This window comes from Symphalangus syndactylus, chromosome 20, assembly GCF_028878055.3.
Source record: "Symphalangus syndactylus isolate Jambi chromosome 20, NHGRI_mSymSyn1-v2.1_pri, whole genome shotgun sequence".
NCBI lineage: Eukaryota > Metazoa > Chordata > Mammalia > Primates > Hylobatidae > Symphalangus > Symphalangus syndactylus.
Genome location: NC_072442.2, coordinates 49223917 through 49248171, shown reverse-complemented (window position 1 = coordinate 49248171; position 24255 = coordinate 49223917). Strand labels below are relative to the sequence as shown.

Here is a 24255-nt window from a genome sequence, read left to right as displayed (position 1 = left end):
CACAGGCACGCACCACCATGCCCGGCTAAAGTTTTTTTTTTTTTTTTTTTTTTTTTTGAGACGGAGTTTCACTCTTGCTGCCCAGGCTAGGAGTGCAATGGCACAATCTCGGCTCACTGCAACCTCTGCCTCCCGGGTTCAAGTGATTTTCCTGCCTCAGCCTCCTGAGTAGCTGGGATTACAGGCATGTGCCACCACGCCCAGCTAATTTTTTGCATTTTTAGTAGAGATGGGGTTTCTCCATGTTGGTCAGACTGGTCTCAAACTCCTGACCTCAGGTGATCTGCCCGCCTTGGCCTCCCAAAGTGCTGGGATTACAGGGGTGAGCAACCGTGCCCAGCTGCCTGTGGAGATTTTGACACCTCAGATCAACAGAACCTCTGGACATAGAGTCCAAGCACTGATATTTTTTAATATTCAGCCAAATTTTGAAAACCTCAATTTAAGGGGGCAAAAGGGAATGGTATGGTAAATAAAAATGAGGTTGCTTCAAGGGTTTAGGACACCTTGAATAAGACTCAGAAGTGGGGAAAAAGAGGAAGGAGGAAGGTGGGACTATGCCTGAGAATATAAGGGGACTGTCTCCGTGACAGGAGAGCCCATAGGTATGAACTGTGTAGCTAGCAGAACATTCTAAAGACAACAAATAGAATATGGTGTTTGACCATTCCATGAACACCTCACTAAAGGACTCTGGGTAGAAGTGTGCTGTGCTAACACAAACAATATGAAAAATTACCAGGAAACCATGTGCATCAAGATTTCAGTGACTGGAAGATAGGAGATCAGCAGAAAAATAAGTTACAAAAGTCTACCCACAAATTATCTCAATAAAAGATTTGGCAAGTGATTCAACGATGCAGGGAGGAGGTAAAACGGGGAGAGGGGTTGCTTTAGTTTGTTACATGGGAATGTAAGGTAAGAAATGGCACACTGGATCACCAAGAGCATCCTGTCCAGTCCTCTGTTTTAATGGTGGTACCAAGAGATATTTGCGTGGAAGACCATGATAGTTATGATAGCTGTGAAAGCATCTGAGGTGATTTAATTAAATTTACAGCTTTATCATCCATGAATTTATTAAAGCCCTTTTTAAAATCTGCTTTGAAGCTATACAATTTCAGAATAATAGATGCCACATATATCATCTTTTTTCTTTTTGAGACAGGGTCTTGCTCAATCATCCAGGTTGGAGTGCAGTGGTGCAATCATAGCTCATTGCAGCCTGGAATCCCTTGGCTCAAGTGATCCTCCCGCCTCAGCCTCCCACGTAGGTGGAATTGCAGGCATTTGCCACCACGACTGATTTTAAAACTTTTGTAGAGATGGGGGTCTTGCTATGTTACCCAGGCTGGTTTATCACTTGTTATGCAAATTATTTCTTTTTTGTTCTAAGATAATGCTCAATATTCAAGGAGTTCATCCAAATTGAGATTAGGTGAATAAATCTGTGTCTTCATTATCCATGCTCTTAGATGCTTTAAAGACTTTGATTATATATGCTTAGGCTGTCTTTCCTGACTAAAGAGTTCTAAACTTTTTTTTTTTTTTTTTGAGACGGAATTTTGCTCATCCCCCATACTGGAGTGCAATGGCACAATCTCGGCTCACTGCAACCTCCACCTCCCAGGTTCAAGCAATTCTCCTGCCTCAGCCTCCCGAGTAGCTGGGATTGCAGGCATGCGCCACCATGCTCAGCTAATTTTGCATTTTTAGTAGAGACAGGGTTTCACCATGTTGGTCAGGCCGGTATCAAATTCCTGACCTCAAGTGATCCACCCACCTCAGCCTCCCAAAGTGCTGGGATTATAGGCATGAGCCACCACGCCAGGTCAAGCGTTCTAAACTTTTACACTGTTCATATATGAAAGTGACTCCAACTCCTTGAAAATTTTGTCTTCTGGACGTTTGCTAGCTCAGTTGTCTTCGAAGCTGCAGGGAACAGAATGATACATCTCACAAGTTCTCCTCATGGACAATATTATACTTCTGCTTGGCTTCTAATGATTTCCAACTGTGGAGGAACCTGGATAAGGTTTCCCAAGGACTACAATAATTCTAAGATCCCTCTTCTGGGGCCGGGCGTGGTGGCTCACACCTGTAATCCCAGCACTTTGGGAGGTCAAGGCGGTCAGATCATTTGAGGTCAGGAGTTCGAGACCAGCCTGGCCAACATGGCGAAACATATGAAAAATACAACAGACAAACCAACCAACCAACCCAGCAACAACAAAACAGGTCTACCCTGGAGTCATATTCTAATTTTTTCTATTTTCCTCCCTTTCTGATCCTTTATCCCACTTTCTTTTTCTTCCTCTTCCTTCTCCTTCTTCTTTGTCAAATAGAAGATTGAGTTATTATCATTGATCCATACAAAGTCCCTCTCTCATTTATTTTCTTTAATTCCCACCTCCCATTTCTATTCCCCGTCTTCCCATGTGCAACTTTCCTAATATGTTTGATATGCATCTTTTTGTTTGTATGTATTTTTAGAAAATGTTGTTTTGTGTGCAAAAAAAAATTAATAAAATTCCTTCTAGTCCTAAAAAAAACAAACAAAACGAAAGTTAAGATGCTAAATTTTATGTTATGTGTATTTTACCACAATAAATTGGAAAAAATAATTAACCTGGAAAAAAAAAAAAGAAAAGAAATGGTCAGCATGAGCAGCATTCCACCTAAACTTTGTCCTAGTCACTACATCCATACTTATGCTGCCATGTTGGCTGTCCACATAAAGAAAATGAAAGGCTGTCAAGCATAAGAAAAGGAAATGGTGCCAAGAAACCTTTAGAAACATGCATCTGAAGAAAACTGGTAGAGGAATCAGTAATTGGAAGACAGATACAGATTGCAAGCATTCTTGTGAAATGCAGGCCTCCAGGAATTCTTCAGGAGAGAAAACTGTGCATAAGGGATAATTCCCCACTTCTGACACCCCACAGACTGCCTGCCATTGGGTAAAGCAGCAGCTGATAAGTTATAAGAGGCCCCCAACCCATGGATTTTTGAACAAAAGGAAAAGTTTGTTTCCTACAAGTGTTCCAAGGGAAAGGCAAGGTGTTGTGGTAGTTGGGTTTATAAAGCATGACAGTCTCAAATCTTTGACAGTCTTTCCTAATCAGCACTGCCAAACGAATCAAATTTCTCTCGTTGGGGTCAAAATCTAATTGAAAAAACATAAATTTAGAGCACAAGAATTTTATTCTTTATCTTAAAGTATTTTCCTTCCTCCCTCACCATAAGTCAAATAACCTTTAGATGCAATGTTAACACTGACAATCTGGCTTTTCGGTGAAATCAAATGAAGAATGTTCACTGGCCACTGACAAGTGGGCTGTGCTGTGCTTATGCTCTCAATTTGGCAGTGGCTGAGGAACAAAAACGTCTGTCAAGGAGGCAAGAGAAGTTCCTGAAGGAAAACAAGCTTTGTCTTCAGCTGCCAGACCATGACAGGGGCTACTTACATGGTTTCTGTCCTGGGACAACAGCAATATCCTAAGGCTTTTCATGCTTGAGCTTCTATCCAAAATGTCAATTGCTTTATCAAGATCATCTTGGTTTTTCAGCAGGATGGAGAGCTGTGATACAAGACACAGAAAAGGGAAATAATATAAAACAGAAGTTTATCTCAATGTTTCACTTTGCAGAAATAAAATAAACAAAAAATAAAAATAAGTTTGGAGGAAAACAATCTCACTGGATACTATGGGGTCTTAAAATATCTAGTTGAAACCATAGAGATTTTTTTCTCTAAATGTACAATTCAAAAATTTGTAGTACCTTTACATAGTTGTGCAACCATCATCATAATCCAATTTTAAAACATTTCCAGAACTCCAACAGGATCTCTTGTGCCCATTTATGGTCACTCCTCCTTCCCACCTCCAGCCCCAGGCAACCACTACTCTCTATCTCTATTGATTTGCCTTTTCTGGACATTTCATTCCATTTAGACTCATACAGTTCATACATATTCAATTCAGTTCATAAAGATTCAATCTTTCTCATCTAGCTTCTTTCACTTAATGTTTTTTAGTTCATCCATGCTGTAGCATACCTCAGTACCCTGTTGTGAGACACTTTCTGAGAAGAGCTTCTTCTCCAAAAACATCATCAAGTTGCAAACAGTTATAGCCCCCATATTCTTTTCCAAATTAAGTAGGATCATGTCCCACTCTATCTCCAATTGTGCTGACATTAATAGAACACACAGAAAAGGAAGAGGAGGGGTGGAGGGATGGTCAGAGGATGAAAATTGTTATACAAATAAAAACACAAATTTAGACTGCATAGCACAGTTTAATATCTTTCTGTTTAAGGGAAAAGTCAGCGACTAGAACCTGAAAACTACCTCCTCCATTCTCACGGAGCTTTTCCCCCTTTGCTCGGCACTTCTCTCTCCTGTCGCCATATGAAGGACGTGTTTGCTTTCCCTTCCGTCATGATTATAAGTTTCCTGAGGCCTCTCCAGCCATGCTGAACTGTGAGTCAATTAAACCTCTTTCCTTTATAAATTACCCAGTCTTGGGCAGTCTTTTACAGCAGCGTGAGAACAGACTAATACACTCATATGTTCCAGTGAAGTACTAAATAGAAGGTCCCTGAGGGTACAAATAAGTCTCACTCACTGCAAAAAGCAGAGCATGTTATGAATACTTGGTATTAGGAGATTCATAAGATGCAAACGTATGCCTTGCCTAGGACCTAGCAAATGTCAGATCTTATTATTTTTTGGAGAGACAGTCTTACTCTGTCGCCCAGGCTGGAGTGCAGTGGCACAATCTCAACTCACTGCAACGTCCACCTCCTGGGTTCAAGCGATTCTCCTGCCTTAGCCTCCAGAGTAGCTGGGATTACAGGTGCACATCACCACTCCCCACTAATTTTTTTTTTTTTTTTTTAGTAGAGACTATGTTTTGCCATATTGGTCAGGTTGGTCTTGAACTCCTGACCTCAAGTAATCTGCCTGCCTCAGCCTACCAAAGTGGTGGGATTACAGGAGTGAGCCACCATGCCTGGCCAGATTTTATACATGTATGGTAAACACAAAATCAAGCAAAAGTCCAATTAACTCATACAGTTCCCAATTTATAATACAAGATTTTTTTTTTTTTTTTTTTTGAGACAGCATCTCCCTCTGTTGCCCAGGCTGGAGTGCAGTGGCATGATCTCAGCTCACAGCAACCTCCACCTCCTGGGCTAAAGTGATCCTCCTGCCTCAGCCTCTCAAGTAGCTGGGATTACAGGCATGAGGCACCACACCCGACTAATTTTTGTACTTTTTGTAGAGATGGGGTTTCACCATGTTGTCCAGGCTGGTCTTGAACTCCTGAGCTCAAGAGATCTTCCCGCCTCAGCCTCCCAAAGTGCTGGCATTACAGGCATGAACCACTGCGCCTGGCCAAAAACACTACATATTTAAAACAAAATCTCAAAACTACTTATGGAATGGGAGACTGTTCTGCAAATCATATTATATTGCAAAAGAATTTCTTCCTGTGGACATTCAAAGTGGGAATAAATAAGAATGGTTCAGAAGGGAGTTAAATAAGAATGGTTGGGAAGGGAGTTAAATAAAAAAAACCAAGTAGGGTGGGGATAGTGGCTCACACCTGTAATCCTAGGAGGCTGAAGCGGGAGGATCACTTGAGGCCAGGAGTTTAAGACTAGCCTGGGCAAAATAGTGAGACCCCCATCTCTACAAAATTTTTTTTTTTTTTTTTTGAGACGGAGTCTCGCTCTGTCGCCCGGGCTGGAGTGCAGTGGCGCAATCTCGGCTCACTGCAAGCTCCGCCTCCCGGGTTCACGCCATTCTCCTGCCTCAGCCTCTCCGAGTAGCTGGGACTACAGGCGCCCGCCACCATGCCCGGCTAATTTTTTTGTATTTTTAGTAGAGACGGGGTTTCACCATGGTCTCGATCTCCTGACCTCGTGATCCACCCGCCTCGGCCTCCCAAAGTGCTGGGATTACAAGCGTGAGCCACCGCGCCCGGCCACAAAAATTTATTTTTAATTAGCTCAGTGTGGTGGCATGTGCTTATAGTCCCAGTTACTGGGGAAACTGAGGTGGGGGGATCACTTCAACCCAGGATGTCGAGACTGCAGTGAGCCATGATTGCACACTGCACTCTGGTCTGGGCAACAAAGTGAAACCCTGTCTCAAACCAAAAACAAAAACAAAACCCACAGTGACATATCACTTTACACCTACTAGGATGGCTATTAAAAAAAAGAAAATAACAAATGTTGGTAAGCATGGTGGAGAAACTGCAGCCCTCATTGATATGGTTTGGCTGTGTCCCCACCCAAATCCCATATTGATTGTAGTTCCAATAATCCCCATGTGTCGTGGCAGGGACCTGGTGGGAGGTAACTGAATCACGGGGGTGGTTACCCCCATGCTGCTGTTCTCATGAGATCTGATGGTTTTATAGGGGGCTTTTTCTCATTTGCTTGGCCCTTCTCTCTCCTGTTGCCACGCGAAGGACGTGTTTGCTTTCCCTTCCGTCATGACTGTAAGTTTGCTAGGCCTCCCCAGCCATGCTGAACTGTGAGTCAATTAAACCTCTTTCCTTTATTTATTTAAAAAAAAAAAAAAATTTTTTTTTTGAGACGGAGTCTCAACTCTGTCGCCCAGGCCGGAGTGCAGTGGCGCAATCTCGGCTCATTGCAACCGCCGCCTCCCAGGTTCAAGTAATTCTTCTGTAGCGTCAGCCTCCTGAGTAGCTGGGACTACAGGTGTGCGCCACCATGTCCAGCTAATTTTTGTATTAGTAGCAGAGACAGGGTTTCACCATGTTGGCCAGGCTGGTCTTGAACTCCTGACCTCGTGATCTGCCCGCCTCAGCCTCCCAAAGTGCTGGGATTAACAGGCCTGAGTCACTGCACCTAGCCACCTGTTTCCTTTATAAATTACCCAGTCTCAGGCAGTTTTTTATAGCAGAATGAGAATAGACTAATACACTCATAAGTTGCTAGTGGGACTGTAAAATTGTGCAACCATTATAGAAAAGCTGGGCAGTTCCTCAAAAAGTTAGAGTTATCTTATGACCCAGAAATTCCATGCCTAGGTATATACCTTATAGAATTGAAAACATATGTTCATTTAAACACTTGTATACAAATGTTCATAGCAGCACTATTTAATCACCAAAAAATGAAAACAACCCAAATGTCTATCAATAGATGAATAGATACACAAAATGTGGTATATCCATAAATGGAATATTTATTATTCAGCCATAAAATAGAATGACATACTGACAACATGCACAGATGACCCTTGAAAACATATGCTTAGTCAAAGAAGCCAGACAAAAAAGGTCATGTACTGTATGATTCCACTACACGAAATGTTCAGAATAGGTAAATCCAAAGAGACAGAAAGATAAGTGCTTACCAAGAGCTGGGAAGAGGAGAGAAAGGGGAATAACTGCTAATAGGTACAGGGTTTCTCTTTGGAGTGATAAAAATGTTCTGGAGGCCAAGTGCGGCGGCTCATGCCTGTAATCCCAGCACTTTGGGAGGCTGAGGCAGGCAGATCGCTTGAGCTCAGGAATTTGAGACCAGCCTGGGCAACATGGTGAAACCCTGCCTCCATAAAAAAATACAGAAAAATTAGCTGGGTGTGGTAGTGTGTGCCTGTAGTCCCAGCTACTTGAGGGGCTGAGGTGGGGGGATCGCTTGAGTGCAGGAGGTCAAGGCTGCAGTGAGCCGTGTTTGCGCCACTGCACTCCAGCCTGGGCGACAGAGCAAGACTCTGTCTCAGAAAAAAAAAGAAAATGTTCTGGAATTAGATAGTGGTGTTGGTTACACAACTCTATCAGCATACTAAAAACCACTGAATGGTATACTTTTAGATGATAAATTTTTTAATCTCAATAAAACTATAATTACAAAGACATAAATAAATAAAATCTCAGTAGATTTTTCATTTGGGATTCTTAGATCCTGACAGTGCAGGGTTTCAAGGGCAAACAAAAGAACAGAATAGGGGGATTTTAAATTAATCAAATGTAAGTTAGTCAACTCCTGATCATTAACATTAGTAGAGTATGTTAAGACATGTATGAACTAAAATAATAACAATGATTTATATGTGGCTTTAGAATAAAGAAACATCAGGAATTCTTAATGGAAATATTAACTGAAAAAGAAAAGAGTACTAAATCATTCAGAAAAGTCTTTACTGAAAGAAAAATTTTAACTCCTCATCAAATAAAATAAAACTACACAGTGAAGATCTGGTTCTCCAAGGGTCATGATGTTGCCCAGCTTTCTTGTCTTGCACCCCTAACTCAGTTTGCTCGAGGTACACGTTCTTTACTCAGCATAAATACACTGCAAAGCACCAGCCTAAGCTGATTGTAGTCTTTAATATTCTTCTTGGAGCTGGGAAAGCAGCCCAGAAACTGACAGTCAAAAGAATTCCTTCCTGGGTGATATTCAAAGTAGAAGTAAATAAGGACCGCTGGGGTGGAGTGAGGAGGAGGAGGAGTTAAAGAACTTATTGGAGCAGGTGCTAACATTTGAAACAAATAAGCTCCAATCAGAAGAAACTCTGAGAGAAGAATCCTGCATTTATGACTGTAATAGATGACCTACTCACTGGTTTTTTACACCTCCCTAGCCCCTGCTAAACCCTCTGGATTCTTGTTAAGGCTGTGCTGGGGGAAAAAAAATAAGATACTCCTACAAAATGTAAAGGAGACAATATAAGCCCTAGCCCTGGTACCATACCTGATTCCACCATGGAATATTAGAGCTATCTGCACTGATTAAGTAGGGGGAATGAAGATGGCTGAGATGGCTGAGTAATCTCCCATGTAGTAAAACACAGAAATCCCAGAGTTGTTGGAATTAAGAAAAGGGGTCTAGAAATGAAAACCTGCAGATGATATTAGAGAAACAAACTTTAAAGGCTCTGTTAAACAGAGAGAAAAAAGGTAGGCATCTGCCCCTCTTGTCCCTGCCCCATCCATCTGCCTTCTTACCTCATTGTTCATGTAATGTAGATCAAGAGGTTGTCCAAATACTGTTGTCACCTTGTGCTCCACATCTTCGTATTTCACAGGCCGGCTGAACGCTATAATTCTGAAAAGAAACAGAAAGAAAGGTTGGTTAATTGTATACTTAAAATGTAGGGTTTAAAAAGCAATGGTCTGAGTATATTCTTCCTTTCTTCTCAACATAGGATTCTGTTTTCTTTCACTCAATTTGCCTTTTCCCGATTGTTTCCTTTTTTCCTCTTCTCTACCGTTACCTTTCACCTTTTGAGCATCTATCTATCAGGTTTGACAACAGTACCCACAACTATTGCTCAATCCCAACCATTCATCTACCACTTCAACTTAGACTCTTCTGCCAATGACAAAAGAAGCCACTAGATTTAAAAACTATGTTCCAACGATGAGAACACATGGACACATGCGGGGGGGAACAATACACACTGGGGCTGTAGGGACTTGGGGAGGGAGAGCATCAGGAAGAATAGCTAATGCCTACTGGGCTTTATACATAGGTGATGGATTAATCCGTGCAGCAAACCACCATGGCACACGTTTAACTATGTAACCAACCTGCACATCCTACACATGTACCCCAGAACTTAAATAAAAGTTGAAAGAAAGAAATTATTTAGGAAATAAGCTAGAAAACGTAGAGACTGGAGTAGCAGTCCTGAAAACATGGCCTCAACTCCTAAGGGCCTCAACTCCACGACTTGAAAGGTCTTTTCCATTGTTCATCTTTGAGATGCCATAAGAATCTCCATACTGATTTTCCCCAGAATTAAGATTTTCTACTACAGAGTCACAGGAATTCCCCCTTGAGTTGGTGATATGCCTGATCAGTTTTCTTAACCAGTGATGTATCTGTGCATGTAAGTAGTATTGACATTAAAGCTTTTCTGGAGAGACTCATTAGGTCAGTTCGAAGAACAATTTCTACAAATATAAGGTAGAGTAAGGACTCATCCAAAGAGGTGTAAAATATGATTTGTTATGAAATACTTCAGCAAAATTTAAAAGTGGGAATTGATAAAACAAGACTGGGAAAATGTTAGTAATGTTGAAGCTGGGTGACAGGTCCATGGGAGTTCAGTTTAATACTCTGTCTACTTTTGTGTGTGCTTGAAATTTCCATAATAAAAAGTTGTGGGTTTTTTGTTTGCTTATTTGTTTTGAAACAGAGTCTCGTTCTGTCACCTAGCCTGGAGTGCAGTGGCATGATAACGGCTCACTGCAGCTTCAACCTCTGGGGCTCAGGCGATCCTCCTGCCTCAGCTTCCCAAGTAGCTGGGACTACTGGCATGCACCGGCTAATTTTTTATTTTTTGTAGGGATGGGCCTCAATAAGTTGCCCAGGCTGATCTCAAACCTCTGAACTCAGGCAATCCTCCCACGTCAGCCTTCCAAAGTGCTGGTATTATAGATGTAAGCCACTATGCTTGGCCAATAAAAAGTTTTAATCAATGTATTAGGTTGAACTATATGAGACTACCGATGGCCAACCATTTTATATGGGTTCAACCCAATACTCTAAAACATAGATAATTAAAAATAATCAGAGACAAATTAAACAGAAAAGAATATCAGAAAGAAACTCATACACACACATACTCTCAAATTTATATAAGAAAATATAGAATTAAAAAAAATCTTGGGGGCCAAGCACTTTGGGAGGCCAAGGTAGGAGGCTCACTTGAGGCTAGGAGCTCAAGATCAGCCTGGGCAAGATAGTGAGCCCCCGTCTACTAAAATTTTTTTTAAAAAATTAGCCAGGTGTGATAGTACATGCCTATAGTCCCAGCTACTTGGGAGGCTGAGGTGGGAGGATCACTTGAGCCCAGGAGGTCAAGGCTGTAGTGAGCTGTGATCATGCCACTATACTCCAGCCTAGGTGACAGAACGAGACCCTGTCTTAAAAAAAAAAAATATATATATATATATATATATATATATATACACACACATATAGAGAGAGAGAGAGAAAGAGAGAGAGAGAGAGAAGGTCTTCCTAACCGTAACATAAAATACAGAAGACAAGCCAGGCATGATGGCTCATGCCTGTAATCCCAGCACTTTGGGAGGCTGAGGTGGGTGGATCACCTGAGGTCAGGAGTTCAAGACTAGCCTGGCCAACATGGCAAAACCCCATCTCTACTAAAAATTTAAAAATTACCTGGGTGTGGTGGCACATGCCCTGTAATCCCAGCTACTTGGGAGGCTGAAGCAGAAGAATCACTTGAACCCAGGAGGCGGCAGTTGCAGTGAGCTGAGATCACACCACTGCACTCCAGCCTGGGCAACAGCGTGAGAGACTCTGTCTCTAAAAAAAAATAAATAAATAAATAAACTCTGTCTCAAAAAAAAATAAATAAATGATTGCAAAATAAGCCATCAACAAAGTTAAACAAATATCAAACTTTGAGAAAATACTTGTAAAAAATCAATAAAAGACAAACAATCTAATAGAAAAGGCAAAAGATTAGACAATTCACAGAAGAATTGTAAGTGGCTAATAAAACACATGAAAAGATGCTCAATGTGACTGGAGAAATGCCTATTAAAACAACCTTCATCTCTTAGTACACCTAAATAGGATAAAATCAGACTAGTGTGTGTTGGAGCAGGCAATATTCAGCCATGGGCCTGCACAGTTCTTGTCCTCTTCCATGCTGAGAGGAAGAAGTGTGTGGTTCTTTCTCATCTTCCCTGCTCCCCCAGAGTGGGAAGTGGTGTAACCAGAGGAAGAAGCAACAAGCCTCAAGAGAGAGGGATCTAAACCCTTGGGTTTTAATAAAATCTGACCAGATAATTTCTTTAATGTTCTTCTGTGACAGGTTGGCTTAAATCGGTGAGAAGCATAAAAGCCTGCATCATCTAGAACTGTATCTGCACTATTCAATATGGCAGCCATTAGCCACATATGACTATTTAAATTTAAATTGATTAAACTGAAAATTGGTTCCTGAACAGGTACAGTGACTCATGCCTATAATCCCAGAACTCTGGAAGGCCAAGGCAGTCGGATAGCTTGAGTCCAGGAGTTTGAAACCAGCCTGGGCAACATGGCAAAACCCTGTCTCTACAAAAATTACCTGGCTGTGGCAGTGTGCCTGTTGTCCCAGGCACCTGGGAGGTTGAGGCAGGAGAACTGCTTGAGCCCAGGAGGTGGAGGCTCCACAATCACGCCACTGTACTCCAGCCTGGGCAACAGAGACCCTATTTTTTTTTTTTTTTTGAGATGAAGTCTTGCTCTGTCGCCTAGGCTGGAGTGGCGCAATCTCGGCTCACTGCAAGCTCCACCTCCCGGGTTCACGCCATTCTCCTGCCTCAGCCTCCCGAGTAGCTGGGACTACATGCGTGCACCACCACACCCAGCTAATTTTTGTATTTTTAGTAGAGACAGGGTTTCACCATGTTGGCCAGGCTGGTCTCGAACTCCTGACCTCAGGTAATCTTCCTGCCTCAGCCTCCCAAAGTGCTGGGATTATAGGCATGAGCCTCTGTACCTGGCCCAGAGACCCTGTCTTAAAAGAAAAAGGTTTCTCTGTCTCACCAACCACATTTCAAATGCTCACTAGCCACATGTACAGCAGCCATATGTATACTGGACAGCACAGATATAGAACATTTCCATTATAACAGAAAGTTTCACTGGGCAACATTGATAGACTATTAATATAAACCATAATCTATCCTTCACACAAAGCCTAACATCTCAAGAAGATAATTCCTTCATGTTTTTTCCTTTGTCCTTTCCACCTTTCATTTTTGGAAATTATACTGCTAACCAAATTAGTTTCATCTCCACTAGGAAATCCATTCAGACTGTAATTCTTCTGTGTGTGTGTGTGTGTGTGATGGAGTCTCGCCCTGTCCCCCAGGCTACAGTGCAGTGGCTCGAACTCGGCTCACTGCAATCTCCACCTCCCAGGTTCAAGCGATTCTCCTGCCTTAGCCTCCCGAGTAGCTGGGACTACAGGTGCCGGCCACCACGCCCGGCTAATTTTTGTATTTTTAGTAGAGACGGGGTTTCACCATATTGGTCAGGCTGGTCTCGAACTCCTGACCTTGTTATCTGCCCACCTCACCCTCCCAAAGTGCTGGGATTACAGGCGTAAGCCACCACGCCCGGCCCAGACTGTAATTATATTTTTTCTTCCAAATCAACTGTCCCAAGCAATGATACTGTTAGGTGCTATCTAGATGGATTCTCTAGACAGAGGTGTTTTCTGAAGCCTTTTGAGAGGATAGCTTTCTATTAATGCCTAATAGCAAATCATACCCCTCCTTCTTCAAGGCCTCAGCAACAGTTCAAAAGGGTCCAGCCTTTCTGGATAAAATACCAGAAGTCCACTCAGATGTCCCTAGCACACTAATGAAAAAGGATCATGATCAGAGATAAATTCTTCTGCATTTGGCCTGGCAATGAGCCATTCAAAACCCACAAAAGCAGCTTGAAAGTCTGGTCAAGATCAGAGACCAGGACTTCCAGATTGGGTAAGATCTAAGCTGCTGCCATCCTATTGAATAACAGGCATTTTTAGGCCAGTGCTTCAAAGAGAGGTCTAACACCCGTGCAACCACCCCCATCAGTGTATCATTAACATTTCCAAAGGGAAGGAGATCTTAATCTACAATCCTTCTCCCCAGCCCTCCTGAGGTCAAGAGGGAGGACAGTCAGGGGTCTGGTCCCCATACTCTCAAAGTAATGGGAAAGTCAGCCCACCAGAATGAATACCTGTCATGGATAAGTGGGAAAAGTCATGACTTCTTTACTCTTTCCTGTGAATTCTAATTCTATAAGGGCCTACACATTTAGATAAATACTACCCATATTCCAGGTAAAAAGTTAAAAATGCCCACAATGACATTCTCTACAAAATCCTGACATGAAATACATGAAACTAGAGCTGTGTGGCACAGAGTACTAACTCTGCTGGCTTCCCTGCACCAACTTTATAAAGTCCTCAATTCCACATATAGTACACAAACACTGAAATGCCATGGCTCCTGAAAACAGCTCCATAAAAAGAGAACGCACCATTTTCAAAACCTTGATAGCAACGTTCTGCTGCTCAGGGCTTCAGAAGGCCATTCCTGCCTGACCACCTTAAATATTTGTGGTTTCAATCTGGCAGCTTCTCTGAAACCAAACACATACACTTTCTCAGTGTAAGCCTGCTCACTGTAACTGCATACCACTTTGGGAACAGGGAATTCAGGAGAGCCTAACTGCATAATTGGGCTCCAACACAATTGTGCTTTTGATTGAAAACTGTTGCTCTGAGTTTGGCCATCCCTTTAAAACTCAGGTTGGAAAGTGTGAAAAGTAGCAACAATGAAGTGACAATTTAACTTCTCTGCTAATGGCAGGACACAGGAAGAGCAGCTGGGGACAGAGCTCAGACCTTCCTCCCTCCAGGCCTGGAACTCACATGGGAGCAGAAGGACCCTGGCTCTGCAGACCACACTTTCCACAATGTTTCCACCGGGCTGCCTCTGACAACCTTGTAGGCTTGTGAATGTGTATTTTAAAGGGAGAATAGTAGCCACAGGTCTCCACTGGAGCCAGCTGCAAAGCAGGCTGAAAGGTATCAACTGCAGAGAACTACCAGAATCAAGAATGTTTAGAGGTACTAAGGTCCTGTGGTGAGATTCTTAAAGCAGGAAGACCTCATACTAATGGGTATGCTCTTCACCTGTCCAAATGCTCAAAGCAAAGGAAAGCTGGGGGTGGCGGGGGGAGTATATCAATGGGAAAGAAAGGCAAAGAGTGGAAAAAACACCAAAAGGCACATTTATGTGTACATGTGCCACACATGCACAAACATGCAAGGTCTCAAATATCCCATGACCAGAGTTCTTTGTGCTTTCTGAATTTTTCCTTAAATAACTTCAGAAATTAAGTACAGTCACATTTTTTCTACTGAGAACTTCTACCTTGGCTTCCCACAAAAAATAACAATAATGAAAATACTGACAATGGAGAAAAGGACAGAAGAGTTTTGTAACATTACTTTAACTTCCCTAATGAGGTAAGATTGAGAACACAGACCGAAAAACTCCCTCTTTCTATGTCCTCAAAGGAGCTAAAATCTTTTACAACTGATGGACTTGGTGCAGCTTCCCATGACCTAGAGACATCATGAAGAAACTTCTAACTCACCAACCTGACCCTTGACGTGGACAAACCCAGGGCTGCTCTACTGGGAATAGTAATGGCACCATATCACAGGAGAATCCTGCCCTCCCTCTAATGCCCACAGGTGACACAGTGTCAGTGTGTCTGAAAGCCATGACTCTGAGTAGGGCCAGAGTCCTCACTTCCTAATAAAATGTCAGACCTCACAGCAGCAGAATAGAGCAGAATAGTAAAACATCAGCAGTTGAAATGGCTTCCAATGCTAAGATAGGAACAAGGTTCAATTAGTAGGCCAAGACAAGGGTGAAACTTTCCTCCCTTTATGCCCAATCCACCCTATTACCCAGCCAGTGGCCCCACAGGGATCAGGACAGGGGAATGACTTCCATGAACTCAATGCTATCTGAGAACTTTGGCATACATGAAAACAACTACTCATCAGAAGGCAGACTTACCGCCTCTCCCCGTTGTGCTCAAACTTGATTCTGACGTCACTCTGCCAAAAAGAATGATAGACAGGTTAGAGAATTCTCTGGAATGTGTCACTACTGCCATTGCCAAGTAAGCCTTGGGCTGTCCGTTAGCAACATTAGGCATACATCCCTGATGGCTCCTGGTCCAGCTTCTCTTCCCAGATGGGCATGGGCATTCCTTTCCAATGAGTTAAAACTTCCAGTTCTAACATCGGGGACAACAAAGCTCTTAGGGTAAGATCCCTAGGTGGCTGCCCAGCTCAGTTGCTATGCTGTGACATGCTGTTTCTAGCTTCATACACACCCTATTTCTACAATTGGCTCTGGAAGTTTCTCCCACTCTATCACCTCCTGACCATGATACCTTTCCTTGTTGGCCGATGTGACTGAAGACAAAAAAGAAATTTTGCTGCTGATGCTTTCTAGCTATATGACCACAGGCAAGTTACTTATCCTCTATGAGTCTTAGTTTTTCCATCTGTAGAGTAAGCCTAAACATACCTTGCAGAGTTCTTATGACAACTAAATGTAAGTAAAATACCTGACACATAATAGGCATGCAATATTTGGTTTTTGCTGCTGCTGCCATTGGTACCACCATCATTGATTTCCCACGACCCTCCCAAAGCTACCCCACTGGGGGTAAAGTAGGACCTTATACACTGTTCCCAGCCTTTTCCTAAATGACCATCATGAGTAGCCTGTCAACTGCAGGAGAGCAGAGATCAGGTCTATCATGTTTCTCTTTTTTTGAGATGGAGTCTCACTCTGTCACCCAGGTTGGAGTGCAGTAGCACAATATCGGCTCGCCGCAACCTCTGCCTACTGGGTTCAAGCAATTCTCTTGCCTCGGCCTCCCGAGGTCTATCATGTTTCTATATCCCCAGTGCCAGGCAAAGGAAATGGCATATAATATTTGTGCTTAATAATATCTGTTAAGTGGTTGAATGAATTGAAGAACAGAACTAAGTATAAATATGAGAAATAAGAGGAAGTAGAAGTGTTAAAATGACAAAGAACAAATTAAGGAGGAAGAGATATTGCAGAAGAGCAAACAAACAACTTGAGGGAGTTTTAAAAATGACAGGGAAAGGAGAGAGATATTACAGAAGAACAGGTGTAGAGGAAAAGATAGGTAAGATGGGCAGGAAACCAGCAAGTAATAGAGATAAAGGAAAGAATGAAGTCATAGTCGATGAAGAAAAATTATATTGAAGAAGACAAATTAATAGGCTGTGGCTTGGAAGAAAGAGGGCTTAAGAGTATTTGAAGACGAGGAACACACAGCAAACAGAGAAGATGACAGAAAAGGGAGTGAGTTTGAAAGGAAGGGTAGATGCCTAAAGGACTCCCTTTTCCCAAGGCATTAGGGGACTAGACTTCTCTTCCAGTTCAATGAATTACAAGAGTGGTTCTAATTTACACTGTAAAAATTATTGAAGACCCCAAAGAGCTTTTGCTTATGTGGATTGTATCTATTGGTATTTACCATATTCAAAGTTAAAACTGAGAAAATTTACTTTATTCATTTAAAATGGCAATTAAAGGCCAGGTGCAGTGGCTCACAACTGTAATCCCAGCACTCTGGGAGGCCGAGGCGGGCAGATCACTGGAGGTCAGGAGTTCGAGGCCAGCCAGGCCAACACGGTGAAACCCCATCTCTACTTAAAATACAAAAAATGTGCTGTGAGTAGTGGCACACACCTGTAATCCCAACTACTCGGGAGGCTGAGGCAGGAGAATCGCTTGAACCTAGGAGGCAGAGGTTGCGGTGAGCTGAGACAGTGCCGTTGCACTCCAGTCTGGGTGACAGAGTGAGACCCTGTCTCAAAAAAAATACAGCCCTGATATAGCCTTCTTATCCTTTAAGATAACACATGGACCACTTTATCCATTAATAATAATGATAATAGCTAATGTTTATTGAGCATTTACCACTAACCAAGCATTGTTCCAAGCGTGTTTACATATATTAATTAAACTGATCCTCAAAACAAGTACCATTATTATCCCTATTTTACAGAAAATAACTGAGTTACAACAAGATTAAGTAAGTTCCCCCAAGGTCAGGTCATATCGCTTGTAAAGGAAGAGGTAGGATTTGAACCCTGGAAGCCTGACTCTTAACTACCACGCTATGCTACAACTTAAGTGTCACATAGGCACTGAGAACAGATTTTCACTATCTTCTTTTTCTCATTCCCCTGAAATTCTAAACAATTACCATGACAAGAGTCCTCTAAAGCAGAGTTGCCATGCTCTGATGTGTGGCCTCCAGCCTCCCACACTATTTCCTCAACTGGATCTGGAGTATCCCAAGTGCTCTATGAAGTTTGTAGTCCTGTCTGCCCCTGCAGGTGGGTGACACATCCTTTTACCTGTTCCTGCCTACAGCCCAGCATACCTTGCTGTAGCTCTATTATTTTAATTAATAAATTTTACTTTTAGAAGAGTTTTAGATTTACAGAAAAACTGAGCGTATACAGCAGAGTTCTGATATATCCTTCTCCCCTTTGTACACAGTTTCCCCTATTATTATTATTATTGTTATTATTGAGACAGGGTCTTACTCCTGCCACCCAAGCTGGAGTGCAGTGGTACTATCACGGCTCACTGCAGCCTTGACTTCACCGGGCACAGGTGATTGATTCTCCCACCTCAGCCTCCCACGTAGCTGGGACTACAGACAGGCACATGTCGCCACACTGGGCTAATTTGTAACTTTTTGGAGAGATGGGGTCTTGCCATGTTGCTCAGGCTAGTCTCAAACTCCCGGGCTCAAGCAATCTGTCCACCTCAGCCTCCCAAAGTGCTGGGATTACAGGCATGAGCCACCACACCCAGCTAGTTTCCCCTATTATTAGTATCTTACATTAGTATGGTGTATTTCTTTTTGTTACAATTAATTAATCAATATCAACTAAAGTCCATAGTTTATTCACACATTTCCTCAGGTTTTTGTTTTTGTTTTTTGTCTAATTTTTTTTTTTCTCATTTTTAGAAGTTTTGGGCCAGGTATGGTAGCTCACGCTTCTAATCCCAACACTTTGGGAAGCCGAGGTTTGAGGATTGCTTGAGCCCAGGAATTTGAGATCAGTCTGGGCAACATAGCAAAACGCCATCTCTACAAAAAATACAAAAATTAGCTGGTTGTGGTGGCACATGCCTGTAGTCTTAGCTACTTGGGAAGCTGAGGCAAGAGGATTGCTTGAGCCCAGGGGGCTTGAGGTTGCAGTGAGCCATGATCACGCCACTGGACTCCAGCCTGGGTGATAGAGCAAGGATTCTGTCTTAAAAATAAATTGAAAAAAACAAAAACAAAAAAAAAAAAGGTTAAAACACACACACACATAACAGCTTTCATTCTTTAACTGGGACAACTTTTTAATTTTATTTTATTTATTTTATTTTATTTTATTTTTGGAGACAGAGTCTCGCTCTGTTGCTCAGGCTGGAGTGCAGTGGCGCGATCTCGGCTCACTGCAGCCTCTGTCTCCTGAGTTCAAGTGATTCTCCTGCCTCAGCCTCCCGAGTAGCTGGGATTACAGGCATGCACCACCATGCCTGGATAATTTTTGTATTTTTAGTAGAGACGAGATTTCACCATGTTGGCCAGGTTGGTCTCGAACTCTTGACCTCAAGCGATCCACCCACCTTGGCCTCCCAAAGTGCTCGGACTACAGGCGTGAGCCACTGCGCCCAGCCCTGGGACAACATTATATTTAGATATACTAATGAAGGAATCTCCTCAGTCCCTTTATGGAACTGAAGGAACTAAATTTATTTCATAACGAGCCATAACCTGAGCACTGCTCTACATGAATTTATTCAGAAAGGGAATTAAACTTTTGTTCCAAACCACAAATCACTGCTACTTAAGACTAACCAAGCCTGTGACTAAAAAGCAGTGTAAACAAAGATGCTTCTTTGGTGCCATGACAGCCTTACGAGCTTCCATGAACCACATGATATGCCCAATTCTTCTGAGTTCCTAAATCTGAATTTCACCCGTCAGGTTGACCATAATAAGCCATAGATAAGGGAAGTTCAGATAAAGATAATCTGATTCAATGCCTTCCAGCTAGCCATTCTTCTTGTCCTTTCTGAGGCATTTCACACTGGTGGGTGGCCAACTCTATTTCCAACTTCTGTGACTCTATCCCAGCACAGGGAACCTGCTACCACTCTGACCACTTCTGCTTCTTTGCTGGTTCCTCTTGTTCATGTCCTCTCCCACCCCTCCCCAAACACGTGACCATTCCTCAACCTTGCGACTTCTGACTTCTGGCTTTCTCCTGCTCTGCATACAACTTCTCAATGGGCCTCTAAATAGACGATTCCTCAATCTCTATATGTAGCCCCAATCACTGAAGCAAGGCTCATCTGCTTGTCACGTATCTGAGGCCAATATGTAGTTGTTAAGAATGTAGCACTGGAGTCCAACTGCCTGCTTCAAATCTTGGCTCTACAACTTCCTAGCTGTGTAACCTCGAACTTAGGTTGGTGCAAAAGTAATTGCAGTTTTTGCCATTTAACCTAATTGCACTAGGCTGGGCATGGTGGCCTTGTAATCCCAGCACTTTGGGAGGCCAAGGAGGGCAGATCACGAGGTCAGGAGTTCGAGACCAGCCTGGCCAACATGGTGAAACCCCATCTCTACTAAAAATACAAAAATTAGCAGGGTGTGGTGGCGGGCACCTGTAATCTCAGCTATTCGGGAGGCTGAGGTAGGAGAATTGCTTGAACCCAGGAAGTGGAGATTGCAGCGAGCCGAGATCACGCCACTGCACTCCAGCCTGGGTGATAGAGCAAGACTCCATCTCAGGGGGGAAAAAAAAAAAAAGTAATGGCACTGCAGCCTCATACTTAACCTATGACTTAGTTTCCTCATCTGTAAAGTGAGAATGATAGTATCCAATTTAAGGAATTATCAAAAGAATTAAATCATATAATTGGGTACAGTGATTAGAACAGTACCTGATATACAAGTGGTTGGTAAATGGTAATACAGGTCCATTATCCTTTAGCCAAAATTCTTGGGGCCAAAAGTGTTTCAGAATGCATGTTTTGGATTTAGAGGGGTAGTATGGTACATGTTCTATAAATCACGTCATGCCTCCCCAGGGAGTGGAGTGGGGGGTGTCTGAGACAGTACTATGGTAGAGGCAGAACGCTCAAGTATTTCCTTGACCTCTTAAAAGTTAGTTTGGGGGTTTTGTCCCTAGTTCTGACCAAGAGCTAGGAACAGAATCAAGTTCTATACTCTCTTCCCTGGCAGGTACATGTCCTAGGACAGGAGTCTCCCTCAATCCAGGTTGCTGAGTAACTGTGGGTAACACTGTTCTCCCCCTCCTTGTACTGGACATACTGTGTTAAGTCACTGAGATTTGGAGTCTATTTGTTAACAGTACATGCTTTTTATCCAAGCTATCCTAATTTTGCAATGAAAAGTATGAATATTCACAATTATAAGTAGAATAAAGAAAGACCATAAATTGCCCTGTGTCTATTCAGGACAGGTCTGGTTGCCAAATAAGTCTGCTACAAATTAAAAAATAATAAATAGAAACTAAAAACTAAAAATACCTCTTTAGTTTGTAGTACTGTTTGGATCTCAAAACTGCGGATAACAGATTATGGACCAGCAAAAATCAACATACACACATACACATACCTCACACACTCTTGAGGTTTTTTCCCACTGTAATCTCAAACTCAATCTAGCCATATGTGTCTATATCAACTACTCTCCTAAACTAGTCTCCCTTCTCAACTACTACTTTCTTTTCAGAGATGGGGTCTCGCTATGTTGCCCAAGCTGGAGTGCAGTAGCTATTCATAGGCACAATCATGGTGCGCTACAGATTTGAGCTCCCGGGCTCAAGTGATCCTCCTGCCTCAGTCTCCCAAGCAGCTGGGACTACAGGTGCATGTCACCATGCCTGGCTCAGTGTCACTATTTCTAACATTGGTATTGCTGTGCTCCCGGCTACACAGGCTCACACCTCTGAGTAATGCTTGATTCTTTCCTTCTTTTTCCCCCTCACAGCCAGGGAGCAAATTTCAATTCTCATCTCAAAGGCCTCCGGTATAAGACTCTGCTTCCCATTCTCCCTGACATCACCTTCAGTGAGACCCTTTCCCCTTGATCCCAGAGTCAATAAGATATAAAGCATTATATCTTTATACATTTATAAATGTATAAAGCTGAAAATAAGATATAAAGCAACACACAAGCCTGGCATTATATTTTGTAAGAAGGTTGCTTTATAATCATCTCTTCCACTGATCTCCTACAACTTTCCTGAGTCATGCTTAAAAATAAAATTTTAATTTTTGTTGTATTTTTTTTTTCCTTTCATTCACTTAACTCTCTTTGGCAAAATAAGGACTGCAATTCCAGAAATGTGGGGAGGCATCAAAGGTATGTAGCAAATGCAGGGAGAGAAATCAGTACAGAATCAGAGCGAGGATACATTTCAGCTCCCCATTTCCAACCCACTCTGCATTCCTCTATAGTTCCAACCATCTCAATCACCTTTTTCACTATGTTCCTTCTTTGTTCATAAGGTAATCAGTGATACCCATTATCTATGGAATAAAGTCTAAATTCTCTGCTATCACTCAAAGCCCTCTGGGATTGAGGTTCATTCAGTTTACCTGATCATCTCACACTGTTTGTTCCCCACAGGGATCCCCCTTTAAAGCCAGATCAGTGCTCACCTTGTTTCCTGATACATGCCATGTTTGCTTCTTCCCCTAGGCCTTTAATCATTCTGTTTCCTGACCTGGAGTGCCACCCTTCCTCCGTTCTACCTAACTGTTTATACTTCCTTCACAGCCTAGTTCAAGTGCCCTTCCACCTGAAATGACTCCATAGCTCTTTTGGCCCAAGCTCATCTTTCATTTTCCTGGCCTTCTATAGCACTTACTCTCTGTATCACACCGTGAGGCATAGTAATATCATACTTTCTTTTTTTCATGTAGTCCTCATTTCCCATTAAGACTGCATGATTCCTGGGGTACAGGGAATATGACATACCTTTCTTTTTCCTTCTTTTTCTGAGATGGAGTCTTGCTCTGTTGCCCAGGCTGGAGTGCAGTGATCTCGGCTCACTACAACCTCCACCTCCAGAGTACAAGCGATTCTCCCACCTCAGCCTCCCAAGCAGCTGGGATTACAAGCACCTATCATCATGCCCTGCTAATTTTTGTATTTTTGTAGAGACGGGGTTTCACCATGTTGGCCAGGTCAGGTGATCCGTCTGCCTCGGCCTCCCAAAGTGCTGGGGTTACAGGCCTGAGCCACCACTCCTGGCCGACATATATTTCTTTTGTGTGTCTGAGAAGCTTGACCATAGGTACATGTTAAACTGAATGGGGGGTGTCAGCTACTGAGAAAAAAGTTCTAGTACAGAAATTCAGGTCTAAGCAGCTTCATGTCCCCTCCCCACCACAGGCAATCCAGTGAGAGCAGTAGTGAGTGCCACACTGAGGAGAGAAGACAGTGGAGGCTGTCAGGTTGAGCTACAGATTCAGGGACTCAGCAGGAGCAACACGAATAACTGACAATAACACTAAAGCAGAAATGACTATCTCAAAGTCTGGACTCAACAGCTGAACATGTAGCCCAAAAAGCTTTCAAGAATCCAGAAAAATCAGGATTTATTAACCAAAGGTTTATGAACTAACTTGACCTGAAAAAGGCTTCAGTTAGCCATCATTCTTCTTATCCTCGCTCTGATTCTGTACTGATTTCTCTCCCTGCATTTGCTACATACCTTTGATGCCTCCCCACATTTCTGGAATTGCAGTCCTTATTTTGCCAAAGAGAGTAAGTGAATGAAAGGAAAAAAAAATACAATAAAAATTAAAATTTTATTTTTAAGCATGACTCCAGAAAGTTGTAAGAGATCAGTGGAAGAGATGATTACAAAGCAACCTTCTTACAAAATATAATGTCAGGCTTGTGTGTTGCTTTATATCTTATTTTCAAACTGGCCAGCCCATCTTATCAACAACCCTTGAAAGACAAGGGAGGTCCTGAAGAGCCAGGTCTTTCACACTGAAAGCAAAAGACAGTCTGCTCAATCACTGACCCTGCTGGGGGAACAGCTCCTGGAATTCTCTTCCTCTAGAAATGATAGCCAAGGCCCTGCCCTGCTTGTGCCTATCATGAAGAAAGCAGCTTTTCTGTTCTGAAGCACCCACTCGTGAACATCTGGAGGATTAGATCCAGAGCCCAGACTCTGTTCAAGTATCTACCTACCATGACTCTGTTCAAGTATCTACCTACCATTTTGATAAGATTCAAGGGAAACAGGAATCCATGGAAATAAGGATTCCATTTCTTCCTCCACTGGGATTTTCAGAAATTAGGCTAGCTTCAGAAATTTGCAAAGATCATCAGGTAAACAGTAATGATAATCCCATAAAGATAGAAAAACCTTAATCCTTTCAGTTCCACAACACTATGGACGGTTCTAGTTAGAAGCTTTCCCCAAAGCTCACACCCGCAGTGCCAAACATAAGAAGTGACATAACCACTACAACTTTACATTTGTACATTTGTTTTACAATGTACAAAATATTTCACATTCTGTCTATGATCTTACAACAATCTTAAGAG

The 24255-nt window shown here is 42.5% G+C and overlaps 1 protein-coding gene across 5 annotated transcripts in view; it reads right to left on the bottom strand.

Annotated features, from left to right (window-relative positions):
* The window catches only part of MAP3K3 (mitogen-activated protein kinase kinase kinase 3), a 72693-nt gene that overhangs the window by 32520 nt on the left and 15918 nt on the right, over positions 1–24255 (bottom strand). For all 5 annotated transcript variants that reach the window (XM_055258632.2, XM_055258631.2, XM_055258634.2 and 2 more), the window contains 3 exons: positions 15609–15649; positions 8997–9096; positions 3468–3581 (listed from right to left, as the gene is read on the bottom strand). In XM_055258632.2, coding sequence (XP_055114607.1) covers positions 3468–3581; positions 8997–9096; positions 15609–15649 — 255 coding nt within the window. The remainder of the gene's footprint in view (positions 1–3467; positions 3582–8996; positions 9097–15608; positions 15650–24255) is intronic.